This window comes from Balaenoptera physalus, assembly GCF_965194825.1.
Source record: "Balaenoptera physalus genome assembly, chromosome: 20".
NCBI lineage: Eukaryota > Metazoa > Chordata > Mammalia > Artiodactyla > Balaenopteridae > Balaenoptera > Balaenoptera physalus.
In genome coordinates, this window is record NC_138901.1 from 26455336 (window position 1) to 26470061 (window position 14726).

General features: G+C 52.9%; 1 protein-coding gene across 4 annotated transcripts; it reads right to left on the bottom strand.

Annotated features, from left to right (window-relative positions):
- Window positions 1–1217: 1217 nt before the first annotated feature.
- CDK5RAP3 (CDK5 regulatory subunit associated protein 3) lies at window positions 1218–11275 on the bottom strand. 4 transcript variants are annotated; one of them, XM_082442665.1, is made up of 14 exons: window positions 11157–11275; window positions 10870–10915; window positions 8640–8771; window positions 8258–8358; window positions 7846–7894; window positions 6999–7177; window positions 6637–6773; window positions 6329–6473; window positions 5835–5945; window positions 5055–5133; window positions 4393–4481; window positions 2867–3072; window positions 1647–1818; window positions 1218–1556 (listed from the first exon to the last, which is right to left on the bottom strand). In XM_082442665.1, exons 1-14 carry the CDS (start codon window positions 11160–11162, stop codon window positions 1491–1493), a joined length of 1518 nt encoding a protein of 505 aa, XP_082298791.1. In that variant the 5' UTR covers window positions 11163–11275; the 3' UTR covers window positions 1218–1490. The 4 variants fall into 4 exon arrangements, with proteins under 4 accessions (XP_082298791.1, XP_082298790.1, XP_082298793.1 ...); XM_082442664.1 differs by having other exon boundaries at window positions 11133–11231; XM_082442667.1 differs by lacking the exon at window positions 10870–10915 and having other exon boundaries at window positions 11157–11263.
- Window positions 11276–14726: the final 3451 nt, after the last annotated feature.

A 14726-nucleotide genomic window follows, 5' to 3' on the forward strand; every position in this document is an offset into this window, starting at 1 on the left:
TCCCCAAAGCCGGGTGCCAGTGAGCAAAGAGCCCATGTAATAGCTGGTGATTGGATGAGGGACATTAGAGTGGGCAAGCGTAGCATGCCTCGGTGAGCTGGTGGCAGCTGCAAGGAGCAGGCCAGAAGGCCAATGGAGCCAGCCGCCGAACAGGTGGGCCAGGAGGTAGTGGACATTCTCTCAGAGAGAAAGGGACTGAGAGACGCAGACAGCGCCCCCCGCCGAAAGCCTTCACAGCAGCTGAGGGCAGGATGCAGCCCGCTCAGGCCCCTCGATGTCCTTCTATTCCAAGGACAGTTTTACCTCGACGTTCCACACCAATATTTTTCCATCTTCAATTCCTAGACTTTCAATCCCCCCAAAAGGAGGGAGGTGAACAGGCAAAGACTGGGGGGAAGCGATGGGCTGACATTAATTGATAGGAGCGGCTTCGAGCAGTTCATGCCGCCTTATCTCTCTCTCCTCTGGATAGCGTGTGTCCGCTGGAGTCCGCGGGGTCGGTGATTAATAGGGGCCATCACTCACTGTCCAGGACGGCTGAAAGGCAGCAGGGAGGGGGCGGCCCTCCCCAGAGCTGAGATAACAAGCAGCAGGAATAATGAGTGGTGTCACTCCACTTTTCATTTTGATGGAAAGTCATTACGGGAGTCAACGCCAGCGACAAAGAGCCATGAATCAACTGCTCTGCTATGAAATTAAAATCGAATTGCTGGCCACCCCCAACCCCTACCCTTCCTGGGAAATGGGGATGGGTAGGTGGCCGGGGAGAAGGGTGCTAGCCTGGGGTGGGCTCTACCCAATCACAGAGCAGCCAGTTATGGGTAGGAAGTGGACAGGCAGCTTGTGAAGGTGACAACTCCTGTCTCCACCTTGTTTATCAGACCCTTCCTCCGCAAACCGCATTTTCCCTCCGCCTAGAGGTAAGCTGTGATTAAAAGGAAAATACAGCTTTGCTGGCTCCAACAAGGCTGCCACTTGACTGCTCCCCTTGGGCTTCTGGCCTGAGTGGGGCAGCCTGGGCCTATGGAGAGAAAGGGGCCCAGCTGACTCAGCTACCCCAGAGCCCCTTGCTGAACCATTTGTAGATACTAATCGGGACCCCCCCCACCACCCCGCCGGCCACCAGAAGCAAAGAGGAAAAGTCCCCAACCTGGCACTCCACAGGATCAAGAACCCCATGCAGCCTCAACCCCAGGCCCGGAGAACGGCACTATCAGTAGTGAAACAAGAGTCCCTTCCTCTTTTATTAAGTCCAACTAGATAATGAGAAAGAGCAGAAGCTGTGGTTTGAGGCTGATGGGTCACAGGACCAATTAAGACAGCTTCTTGCAGAGAGTACAGTGAGTGCCAAGGTAACCATCTGGGTGATGGTTCCATCATGGGGCTTTCCGTCCTCCAGTCAGCCTAGTCTCTGGCTGGGAAGGGCCCCTGGCTGTCCCTCCTCCATCCTGAAGGCTGAGAAGACAGGAAGAACGGGGAGCGGGAGCGTGTCACAGAGAGGTTCCCATCAGGTTCACGGGGCGCCCACTGTACCTTTTCGAAATGTCAGCTTCAATCTGAAAGACAGTGATACAGAGTGGGCAGGAAGCAGAGACAAAGGGACCTCATTCTGCAGCAACTGGGCGGGTTTGCCTTTCCTGTCTCACCAGCTTCTGCAGCTCCTTGGTCTTCTCCAGCAGCAGGTCCAGCTTGGGCTCCAGAGCCGCCTGCTCCCGAAGGGCTTCCTGCTGCTTCTGCAGCATCAGCTCTTTCTTCAAAACCAGCAGCTGGGACTGCTTCAGCTTCTGCTGGAGGAGCTCAGTCACTCGGTCCACATACCTGGGCCGGGCACTCAGGTAAGGGTTTGGTGTTGCTGTGCAACCTGGGTGTCCCCACCCAACTGCTGAGGCTCAGGAAACCAAGTCTCTAATTGACCTCTCAGCCTCCACATCCTTCAATCCTTTCTTGCAAGGAGTACCACTCCCGCTTCCCCATCCTACAGGGGAAGCAGATTCTGCCTGCATACCTCAAACCACCCCATCTTGCCCCAAAGAGAACCGCCATCCCCAGTTGGGATGGTGCAGTTATGGGAGGAAGGCATGAGGTCTAAGGGGTCATGGAGACGAGGAAACAAGGAGTCAGGGCTGGGGCTTCCCTGGTGGCGCAGTGGCTGAGAATCTGCCTGCCAATGCAGGGGACACGGGTTCGAGCCCTGGTCTGGGAAGATCCCACATGCCACGGAGCAACTAGGCCCGTGAGCCACACCTACTGAGCCTGCGCGTCTGGAGCCTGTGCTCTGCAACAAGAGAGGCCGCGATAGTGAGAGGCCCGCGCACCGCGATGAAGAGTGGCCCCCACTTGCCGCAACTAGAGAGAAAAGCCCTCACACAGAAACGAAGACCCAACACAGCCATAAATAAATAAATAAATAAAAATTTAAAAAAAAAAAAAAAAAAAAAGAATCTGCCTGCCAATGCAGGAGACATGGGTTCGAGCCCTGGTCCGGGAAGATCCCACATGCCGCGGGGCAACTAAGCCCGTGCACCACAACTACTGAGCCTGCACTCTAGAGCCCGCGAGCCACAACTACTGAAGCCCACGTGCCTAGAGCCCGTGCTCCGCAACACGAGAAGCCACCACAATGAGAAGCCCCTGCTTGCCGCCACTAGAGAAAGCCCGTGCGCAGCAATGAAGACCCAACACGGAAGGAAGGAAGAAAGGAAGGGAGAAAGGGAGGAAGGGAGGAAGGGAGGAAGGGAGGAAGGAAGGAAGGAAGGAAGGAAGGAAGAAAATACATTGATAAAAAAAAAAAGGAGTCAGGGCTGCCCGAGATGGCAAGCCCTGCAGCATGCCCTTGAACAGCCCAACAACAAGGGGAAAGCCAGACCTTGGTGAGGCCATGATCATAAACAGGTGTTGCATTCGAAGACTGGTGAGCCGGCCAATCAGATCCTGCAGTGCCGACACCATGGTGACCATCTTTGCTTTGGTCTGGCCCTGCAGGATGGCTGGAGCCAGCTGGAACTGGCTCACGGACAGGATGTCTGCCTCCTCACTCATCTCCACTGCTCTCTGGGACAAGAAGATCTCAAGCTGAGGACAGAAGAGGATTTGGTTCAAACCGAGAAAAGAACTCAGAAGCTAGGCCCTCAGGCTGGTCAAAATGAAGAATAAGGTGAGGGTTAGATTCTGGTTGAGGAGCAGTTATTTCCTCTGAACATTTTTATTGCTAAAAACTCACCAACTATAACGTGGGAGTTTGGGGCAGCCTCCACCATCACCCTTCAGTCCCTCATTGCTGTCTCAGGCCTTACCTGGCCCTGGACCCCTCTCCTTCCTCCCAGGCTATGGGGCACATAACTACGATGCAGAGATTCAAAGGGTTCTCTCTGCCCAGTGAAGGTATTTTCTCTCCATGGGAAGAATGAGATTCAGGGAATAGGAATCCATGTTTGAGAAGCCCTGGATTAAGAAAAGGCTGGGAAGAATCTGAGAACCAGCCGCATATCTTGTCACTTTTATTGGACCACGGAAACTTGAACTAGACTGGTGAGGACAAGGCCTTCCATGAGGCCCTCCCCAGCCAGCAGGCCGCCGAGAAGTGGACAGACCCAGAGATTAACAAAGACAAGCCCCCCGCTTCCCAGTCCCAGAAAGAAGATCCGAGAACACTGGCTCCTTACTCTAGGTTGCTGGATACTTTATAGCCACAGGAATGATACTAAAACACAAATGAGAACATGTCGCTCCAAACCTCCAACAGCTTCCCAGTTCCCTCAGAGTAAAAGCCAAATTTCCGACTCCCTTCAGCTCTCTGGGCTCTTCTACTTCCCCCAGCTCCCCTGCTCAGCCACAGTGGCCTCCTTGTTCATCACACGTGCAGGACACCTCCCACCTCAAAGCTTCTGCGTTGCTCCCCTTGCCTGGAAAGCTCTTCTGCCAGATATCAGCATGGCTCTCTCTGCACCCCCTGCAGGTCTTGACTTACTGGTCACCTTGGCAACAAGACCTTCCCTGACCACCAACATAAAACTGCAGCCCTTCCCAGTAACCCCATCTCCCTCCCCAGCTCTCTTTTTCCATGGCACTTATGTTAACACCTGACATACTACATATTTTACTTGTTTGTCTTGTTTCTTGTCTGCCTTCCCCACTAGGATATAAGATCCATGAGGTCAAGGACTTTGATTTGTTCACTGCTCAGCACCTCAGACAGTGCCAGGGGCTTAGGAAGTACATGATAAACACAGTTGAATGAATGGGGGAGCATCCTAATATGTGAGTCCCTGCTCCAGAACAAGGAAAGTGCTCAGCACCCTTACACAAAAAGGAAGGGTCAAGTAAGGTACCTGGAGCGATGCCGCCTATGCTGGTGCCAGGCCTCCCCCCGCATCACCCAGAGGACAAAGGTACCTCCATAAGCTCATCGATGAACTGATTCCGGGTCTCAGGGTATTCAAGAAGTGTCAGAGCATCTGGGCCCCTAGCAACACCTTTGGGAGCTGCCAGGAAGAGAGAGAAGTGATAAAGTTGCTGAGGACTGGAGAACACTCTCAGTTTGAGAAGTCCTGGTGGGTTAATATAGACACAGACACTGCACTAAGGCCACTTCCTGTTCCAACCCAAGTGGGAAGGGTTACCCTTTCCCATTTGTCTCAGCCCTAATCAGGCACTAGTGCCAACCCAAGTCTGTGAGGAGGACCACAGAGCTGAGTTCCAAAGTATGGAAAGTTCCTTCGCTCTAGTGGGCGTGAAGTCTCATCCTGCACTGCCCTCTAGTGGCTCAGATCCCTACTCTCAGCTTGTGGGGAGGGGGGGCCAGGTCAGGCCTCAGAGCCTATCAGCCCTCTCGGAACCTCCCCAGAGAACAGCTGACCCACATCCAGTATCCAAAAAGTTGAGAGTTTCTAGATTTAATTTTAAGAACTTCTCTCTATCCGCCTGCACTCACATCATCAAGATTTTGAAAAAACAGGTAAACGTCCGAGAAGCCCAATCTTGGCAGTGTACTTTTTCTTTGCTTCTGGAGACACGGGGGCAGGCTCTGCCAGGGCTGCAGGGCAGGGTGCACTCACCCTGGGTTCCGGCTTCCAGCACGGTGATCTGCAGAGCAGCAGCATCGTCTCCCCAGTCTATCTCATCACCCCCAGCTTCCTGGGTGGAGAGTAAAGAACCCCAGCAGTGTTGGGAGAACTTTCCCCAGCAAAGGGAGCCGGAATAAACCAAAGCCCTCAAAAGTTCAATGACGGGGCTTCCCTGGTGGCGCAGTGGTTAAGAATCCGCCTGCCAATGCAGGGGACACGGGTTTGAGCCCTGGTCCGGGAAGATCCCACGTGTCGCAGAGCAACTAAGGCCGTGCGCCACAACTACTGAGCCCGTGCGCCACAACTACTGAAGCCCGCGATCCGCAACAAGAGAAGCCAACACAATGAGAAGCCTGCACATCGCAATGAAGAGTAGCCCCCGCTCACCACAACTAGAGAAAGCCCGCGTGCAGCAACGAAGGCCCAACGCAGCCAAAAGTAAATAAATTAAAAAAAAAGAAAACTGCTCTAAAAAAAAAAAAAATTCAACGACGGCACATTGCACCTGATGGAGGTGGCAAAGATGGCACTATGGGCCCGTACATGTAGGTACCACCTGCCTATATCCCCATACCTGCCCCGAACACCAGAAGAAAGAGGTCAAACCTCTGATATGTCACTTTGGAAACTCTGCCCCACACTGGACTACACCTGGTCCAAGAACTACGAACTTCATGTGATGTCTTTAAAGACAGAGACAACACTTTTCTTATCACCAAAGCAGCAATCACAGAAAGTCCTCAGAGAGATGGACCGAGAGGGCACCCTAACCTTTGAGTCCGATTCCAGGGAGATGCCCCAGTCAATTCCAGCAGCCTGGGCAGAGATGCCAGAGTCAGCCCCTTCAGACGCCACCTCCACCCCAAAGTCGCCCCAGTCAATCTGGAAGGGGGAAAAAAGTGTTAGCTCGCAGAAGATGGGTGAATAAAGGGGGCTGCCTTCCCCTAGGCCTCAGCTGCTTCAGTAGGGAGTGCGCTGTTTAAGCATAATGGCCTCCAAGTTCCCAAAGGAGAGCCCATCTTCAGAGAGCTCAGGGGACTGAAAGGGTCCCAGTTCAAAGTTGACCAGCTTGCTGAGCCTCTTCAGAACTCATCTATTCTCTGGTCTCAAGAAAGCCAGAAAAATAAAGGGGTAGGGCCTTCTGGGCCCTTCCACCTACAGTTTCTCTCACAGGAATACACCTTTCTTCCCTCTGGACTCTGAACTCAAGTGGGCTGTGGACGGCGTAGGAGGGGAGGAAGCGGCTCTTACTAGGCCTGTCTTACCGCGTCTTCTTCCACCTGCTCAGGGGGCTCCTCGAGGTGCGGCCGCTCCACCACCGAGGGCTCCGTGCCCGTCCTCCACTCATACACCGTGCAGTTCCCCCGCGTCTGCACAAACCGTAGCATCGGCAGCACCTGCTCTGTGGGGCTGCAACGGAGCAGGCAGCTGACCTTCCTGCTGCCCACTCATGAGGCCAGCATGGGCCCGGCCTCTCAAATGTCACGTGGGGAAAATACAAGTGGAGAAGAGAGCACCGCTGGGGAAGTAGCTAAACTGTCCCCCTCGCTGGGGAGAAACAGGCCCTCGGTACCTTTCACACACAAACCCCACACAGGCCTGGTACAGGTCGATGGCTTCCCCCAGGGACTGGGCCGCCGCCCCAATCTCAGCCAACTGACTCGGCAGGTCCTTCACCAGGGCCAGCAGTTCTCTTTGGACGTTGTCCCCCTACAGAGGATCCACGAGGTGGGCTTAGACAGAAGTGGTGGGAAGCAGAGTACAACAGATTAAAGAATACGCCTGAAGATTAGAGACAGGCAAGAAAATGGCCTGAGAAGGGCCCAACCAGGCGGAGAGGGAAGCCCTTCCCAGAAGCAAAGGCGTTGGGCCCAGGAAGACAGACAGAGGCCCCAGGTGTCCGTCCTCCTGCCACAGCAAGTACCCGCCGCTCACCGTGATGCCATACTGCTTGCACGAGTGGTAGAACTGCTCCCGCATCTCGGCAGCCCCTGCCTGGCCCTCCTCCTCCTTGCGGCTGTATTCTTGCTGCAGCTGCTGGCACTTGGCGATCTGCTTCTTCAGGGAGGGGATCTCGTAGGTGACGTTCCGAACCAGGAGGCTGGAGAGTTCCACTGAGAAAGAAAGGCCCAGGAAGTTCACCCCAGATCTGCACACCATAAGGCAGGCATGCCCCAAGGACACGCACAAACATACCCTAGTCGGGTGGCGAAGAGCACGGGGTTGGCCTCCCAGCTCTTCCCCTTCCTGGCTGTGGAACCTAAGACAGTCATTTAACCTCTCTAATCCAATCCTCAGCTACAAAACAGGAGCAATAATAGTTATCATGAAGATCAAGAGAGAGAATCCATATAAAACACAAGTACGATTCCTTGCATTTAGTAGGTGTTCGGTCAATATTAGCTATTATAATTATTTACACTATTAGAAAACACAACCCAAACTACAGTCAGCCCTTTAGTTACTCCCTCAGGCCCCTGATACAGCTCCCAGGACAACCCGTGCCTCTTGTGCTCAGTGGAGCACAGGGGTGCAGAGGGAGTCGGTCACCAGGAGGTGCGGGTGGAAGATCTGCACACACCTGCTTGGCAAATGCCCACGACCTGCCTGGTGGTCATCCTCCTCCCAACACTCTTCGTGGAATTTATTTTCCCACCTCACAGACATCTACACCCCAGCCTCTTCCCCCACGTGAACTGTGCCTCCTAGAAGCCCACTGTCTCAGAACTTGGGGAGTGGACCTCCCCATGGACACTGGGACTCCTGGGCTGGGCCACCTTACCTAGGTAGGTGTTGTCCTTCTCATATAGGGCTACAATCTCCTGCCAATCCTAAGAAAAGAAACAGGAAGTGGGCCTGAACAGCACTCAGCAGCCGCTGAGTGCATCCCAGCTCAGTCCCCCAACCGGGAGGCTCTCCCAGTCTCTGCATCACATCAAACTCCTCGTCCTCCTTCATAATCCTGGCTGGACCACCCACTTTATTTTAAGAGTGTGGTGCCAACAAGCGATCCCCAAAGCAAATGTAAACCCAGGGGTAGGATCTACTTTTGGCATAAACTGTGGGGACGGAGAGAAAGTTGAGGAAATATTCCATGTAGGCGTCTCCACTGGATCCTCAGCGAGACCAGACAGGCTCTGACCCTCTGGACTGGAGGTCTCCAGCTGCGTGTTACCACCGTCGCCCACACTTGCCTTCATTCGCTGTGAAGAGTACCGGCCAAAAATATTTTTTGTGGAGGCTTCAGTGCCTTTGAGAAGCTCCACAATTCTTAGGCAGTGGAAGTAATGAATGTCTGGAAAGCAAGGGAGAACAAAGACTTTGAGAATTACAGTGTCTTCCCCACCCACTGTGGCCACCACGCATGGCTGACTCACGTATATGCTAGTAACTTTAGCAGGCATAGCTCTCCCCTTCATCATTCTGTGTTGAAAGAAACAAGCATCTATACCCCAAATAAAAACCTCTCTTTCTTTAGGGGTCAGCCCTATGGCTATAGAAAAGGGAGCAGCTCAGCTGATATATACCGCCCCAGGAAAGAGGGGGTGTCCAGTAATGTAGCCCCAAAGCACTCACAGGATCCAGAGAGCAGCTGGGCGATCTCTTGGCTCTCTGGCATGTCCTGGATGGCGGCATTGATCTTCTCTCGGATGGTCAACACCAGACTCTGCCATTTCAGGTTGCAGTGCCTTCTGTCCACCAGCCAGTCTACAGGAGAAACACCCAAATCACAGCATTCCCATTCCCATGGTCAAAATTCCATCACTGATTCAAGTGAAATATGCTAAGGCACTGGCTAAAAGTTGTATTCATATTGGTTAAGGTGTGGGGGTCACGGGAAGATGGGAACGAAGACAGGCCCAAAGGGATGCTTGGGGCTAAACAGACTCCGGCAACCTGACTTCATTCACAGTGTGACTTTTATAAAGCGATTGCCTCAACACAGGGATAAAGTAAAACTTTAAATTGGTCCTGACATCAAAGTGCCAATTTGGACCATATTCTCCATGATGTTTTTGCTTCCACGGATAATTATATCTTTCTTACTGACAGCAGACGCTATTCAACTTCCACTTCCTTAGGGCTGGGATTAACCATGACAATGGAAAATACAAGACAGTTATGCCAAATACCAGATGAATGAACAACTGCAAAGCCCCTACTACCTACAGCGCCCTAAGGACTAGATAACACTGGTCTCTTCTTACCAGTGAAGTACCATCCTGCACACATGAATACCCATGTGACTGACCTCCTGGATTCTGGGCCCAGATCTGTGTTTTTAGTAGAGAGTATAGGTGGATAACAGCCATGTACATTTCCTCAGTCGGAGAGAGCTAAGAGCTAGACTTTGTGGTCAGATGGTCCCAGCTTCTAATTATCAACTTTCCTGGGCAAGTCTCTCAACCTCTCTGTGCCTCAGTTTCCCTACATGTAAAATGGGCATGATAAAGATACTGAGTACAAGGGGGAATGAAGGTAAAACACTGAGCGCTGTGTCACATGGCAAGGGCTCAATGAATTGTAGTGATCTTCATTTTCATAATGTCAAGCACATAAAACAGCACCTTGTATAGAATAAACTTTCAATAAATGGTTGTTGTTTTATTGGTCCTTTTCATGACATCAAGAGTGTACGTGTGCTGAAGAGCTGAGAAAAATCTGCAATGAAACTAAAGAAGCTCCACTAAGTGGCCACCTTGCCCTTGTTAATAAATCTGCCAGCTGGTCAAACACTGAGGGCCCACATTAGTTATCAGTTATATTCCCTCCACTGTAGTCCTCTAAAATCTTCAGAAAGAAAAATTCTGTAGACGTCACAGTAGTAGAAGCAAAGAGATGAGGCAAACAGATGTCATCTTAATGACAAACCAGCATCAAACAATTAATCCAGGGCTTCCCTGGTGGCGCAGTGGTTAAGAATCCACCTGCCAATGCAGGGGACACGGGTTCGAGCCCTGGTCCGGGAAGATCCCACATGCTGTGGAGCAACTAAGCCCGTGCGCCACAACTACTGAGCCTGCGCTCTAGAGCCCGTGAGCCACAACTACTGAGCCCACGTGCCACAACTACTGTAGCCTGCGCACCTAGAGCCCAAGAGAAGCCTGCGCACCATAACGAGTAGCCCCCACCGGCCGCAACTAGAGGAAGCCCACGTGCAGCAACGAAGACCCAACGCAGCCAAAAATAAATAAATACATTTATATATATATATAAAAAAACAAACCCAAGAGCTGTGCGTGGCCCTGGAGGGGTCAGAATGAAGAGGTCCTTCCCTGGCTCTGAACTGGGGAGGAGGTATATAGATCAGATACAGATGGCAGGGAGATGGCCTGGCCACTAAAAGGTTTTTCTTTCCAACTGGATCTATGTCCCTCTTCCTCCTAAAATCAAGGGGAGATGGAACCTTTTTTTTTTTAAAACAAGGTTTTTTTCCGGCATAATACAAAAAGCATAGATACTGGAACCTGACAGACTTAGGTTCTGCCTAACTTCAGATCTGCCATTCAGTAGCTGACCATCTTTAAGGTAAGCCCTCACCCTCTCTGTGCCTGAAAGATATGATTGACAACACATGTTATAAACGTTAAAGTAGAAAACACAGGTCAAGTACAGACTCTATGTCTGTTTCCTTCCCGCTCCTCTTAGCGGGGCAATCCGGCCACAGATGGGCGCATAGAACAGGGCGAGTGGTCAGTGCCTCAACAGGGGCCTTGGGACGTCGGGGCTCCAGCTGTTGGTGACAAGGGGCAAAGGGGCCAGGGCTCCCCCTGACAGCTGGCTGAGCGGAGGTGCCCCCTCCTACCGAGCAGTTTGCTGGTCTGGATGTCGATGGGCACGTGCTGATGGTCCTGGCGGGAAACACAGCGGGGAACGGGGCGTGAGTCCTGGGTGCGAACAAGCCACTCGCGCGCTCATTTCACCGACCCAACCGCCACCCTGCGGGGCCAGCACGACAGGCCGGGGAGGGCCGCGCGCCGGAGGGAGCCCAGGAAGCAGGTCAGGGACGGGCAGGCTGAACTCAGTTCAGGGGTCCCAACCCAGCCCCTCACCTCCCCAGCCCCTCACCTCCCCAGCTACTGTCCCCCCCACCTGCATCTTTCCTCCACTTCCGCTTCCGGCCGCCGACCCAGGCCCGCCCCGCCTACCACTAATCCAGTGGTGGTGTGGCTGAGCTTCAGTTTAGGTCTCCTCCGGCCACGTCACCGCCTTCCTCAGAGCCAATCGGGGCGCGCGCTCCACCCGGGCTTCAAGCCCCACCCACCCCGGGGCTCCGAGTGGCTGAGCCCGGGAAGGGCGGGAGAAGAGGAGACAGCCAATGGGAGGCGCGAGGCGGGCTCACGGCCGTGGAGGGGCGGGGGCGCCCGAAAGGGCTGCAGTGGCGACGCGATTGAGGCAGGCGGCGCCCAAGAGCCGATCCCGGCCGCTTCCGGCCAGGCAGGAGTAGAGGCCTCTGCTCAAGGATTAACGCGTCTGCGGACAAGGTCCTAGCGCCGCCCTGAAGAACCTGGAGGTCGTTAGAAATGCCTTCTCTCTCCTTGCCTTGCTTTACCGTCGATCGATAGATCGTAGTTTGAAGGTCTCTTGTGGCACTTGTCACACATTGCCTTCTCAGTTTATGTAATAGACAAGTGTTGAACACCTGCTATGTGTTGTGTGATTAGGGCAGGGATCGGGAGGGAGGAGGGTCAAGGGAGGCGTCCCAAAGATAACACCTAAACTGAGTGTTAAAAGAAGAGCGGCAGAAAGAAGGTGATGTGGGAGGGGTGTTCTGGGTGGAGGAGACTGTACAAAATTTTGCAGGCCACAAACTGCAAGGGGGTGCAGGGAAAAACAGGCAGGCAGGACTAGCAAAATAATTGGCGGGGTCCAGTGCAAAATTAAAATGCCCTTGTTAAAAAATATGAACTGCAGAGGTCTCACACGCATGAAGCCGGCCCTGCAGGCAGGCCAGCCTCTGTGCCGTGAAAGGTTTGAGGCACAACAGACTGTAGAGGTGGAAGGGTAGTATCGTATCATATCATCTCACGAAGGAACTTGGACTTCACCCCTGCAGACAGAGGGGAACCATTGGAGGGTTTTAAGGGTTTGAGCCTTGAGACAGGAGAGACCTGTACAGATTGACTGCAAAGAAGATGGATTCGTGGGAGATAAGACTGTCAGGAGGTTATCATGCAGGAGTTAGAGCCTGACCTGGGACAGAGGCATGAGGAGGAAGAGAAGGACTGGATTTCAGAGATGTTTTGGAGGAAAATGGACAGGACTTGGCATTTGATTGGCTGTGTGGTTGGGGGACAGCAGGATGACACCTAGGTGGTTGGATGCGAGTGCCTCCACCTAAGACAGGGATGCAGGATGCTGAGCAGGGGTTGAGGAGGAGGGCGTATCAGCTTTGAATTTGTGGGGTTGGTGGCCCTGGGAGACCCCCAGGTGGCAAGTGTGCAGGAGGCACTTGGGTCTGTAGCTCTGGAGTTCAGGGGACTGGGGATGCAGCTTTGGAGAGCCGTAGGCTGACTGATCTGTGGTCCAAGTGGTGGCTGAAGCTGAGAGAGGGCATGAGATTGGGCAAGAAGTGGGGAGGGTGAGGAGAGAGGGCGGGCTGGGGATCTCACAGGGCTGGGTGTGCCATTTTGCATCCCTCCCCTTCCAGGTTGTTAGCTCCTCAAGGGGGTTCTGCCTGGGTCTTTCTAAATGACCCCCCACTCCCCCCCCCCCGCCCCGTCTCATCACTTGGGACTTAGTAAATTTTTTATTGAACTGTGTGATGTGATAGGGCAGCGAGAAGATCTAGATTCCTGCCCAGTGAGATCTTGGACCATTTCCATAAGCTCTCTGCCAGCCACGGTTTCCTCAACATGGAGATAACACCTATCCTGACCATCTCAGCATATTTCTATTTACAAACCTAAACAAATAAACATACTAGATGTACGTAACTCTTTATAGCTTACAACATGCTTTCATAGATTTTTCTCATTATCTGCAAACTGTGTGGGTGTGAGTATGTGTGTGTATGAAACATTAATCATTATTTTTATAGAATGGGTTGAAAGACTTCCGTAAAAATGGTTCATAGGGCAGAACTAAGGGCCTCTTCAGGGCTCTCTCGTGGGAATTTGGCTCCCATCTTAGAGTCCTGACTCAGGCTATAGGAATTGCCGGGGCTCCCCCATGATTAAACAAACACTTACCGGGCTCCAACTATGTGTTCCTGGCTCCCTGGGACATCCCAGGAAACATGGCCCTGCCCTACCCTCAAGGTGCATCTTTCCTCCTTGAACCAACAGGCAGGGCAGGGCAGGAGGAGTCTAGAAGGCCCAGCGCTGGTGGGTTGGTGGAGGCAGAGACCACCAGCACTTCACCTCCCCGCCCCCACAGCACCCCGGGTGGCTCATGTGGGGCAGAAGGATGTTTAAGAACAGCTCTGGGACTTCCCTGGTGGTACAGTGGTTAAGAGTCTGCCTGCCAATTCAGGGGACAAGGGTTTGAGCCCTGGTCCAGGAAGATCCCACATGCCACGGAGCAACTAAGCCCGTGTGCCACAACTGCTGAGCCTGCGCTCTAGAGCCCGTGAGCCACAGCTACTGAGCCCACGTGCCACAACTACTGAAGCCCTCGCACCTAGAGCCCGTGCTCTGCAACAAGAGAAGCCACTGCAATGAGAAGCCTGCGCACCGCAACGAAGAGTAGCCCCCACTCGCCAGAACTAGAGAAAGCCCGCAGGCAGCAACGAAGAACCAACACAGCCAAAAATAAATAAATAAATAAATTTATTTAAAAAAATAAAAAAATAAAAGTCATATAAAAAAAAAAAAAAAAAAAGAACAGCTCTGCCTGGCTGCTGGCCTCAGGGTGGTGGCCCCAGAGAGCGTAGGAGTGTGGATTTTGCACAGTATCTGCACAGTCTGTCCTTTTCTGAGGCCATAGAGAACCTCAGGGCCGATGGGCAGATAAGCACACAAGTGGTCTGGCATCCAGGGCATCGAGGTCTTCGGGACTCCCATCATCTGGAAAGTGGCAGGGAGAGGCTGTGAAAGGCTTCTGGCTGTGAATCTCTCAATTCTCTGCTGATATAGCAGGTGGGGGTGAGGCAGCACATAGGAAGGTGAGGAAGGATAGAGCAGGCCTGTGGCGGCTTTGGACAGGAAAGCACAGAGCCCCAGGGTGGTATGTATGCAGACTGCCTTGTCATCCTTTGTTGTTGTTGTTTGTTTGCTTATTAAGCGATAGTCATGTGCCCTGTGCCAGTGTAGATCTAAATGTTTTACAAGCCTTATCGAATTTGATCCTTCCAAACAAACCTTATAATGTGGGTACTGTTATTAGGCAGATTTTAAAGGCAAGGGAGCCAAAGCTTAGGGAATTAAGTAACTTGTCCAAGATCATAGAGCTGGAGTTGGTGAGGCTGGGATCCAAACCCAGGCCTGTCTGGCTCCCCAGTCCTCATTCTTGTTCTCCGTGGGATGTGGCTTCTCCGGCAGCCCTGCCTGCTCCATTCAAGCACCACAGCTCGGCCACCACAGGCGCAGGCCTCTTCCTCCCTCCTCTTCGGCCTGAATCCCACTTTCTCCCCTGTGGTTGTGTCAGACACTTAGCACCCTCACCCTGGCAGTCCCTGCCCTTTTCCAGAGTTCTTTCTTACCACGCCCCATTCCGGGCAAG

Coding starts and splice junctions, on each gene's coding strand:
- CDK5RAP3 (XM_082442664.1), bottom strand. CDS start 11,162: ATGCAGGTGGGGGGGACAGTAGCTGGGGAG. Junction 10,916..11,132: donor GGGGGACAGTAGCTGGGGAG/GTGAGGGGCTGG, acceptor GTTTCCCGCCAG/GACCATCAGCACGTGCCCAT. Junction 3,073..4,392: donor TCATCGATGAGCTTATGGAG/GTACCTTTGTCC, acceptor TTCTGTCCTCAG/CTTGAGATCTTCTTGTCCCA.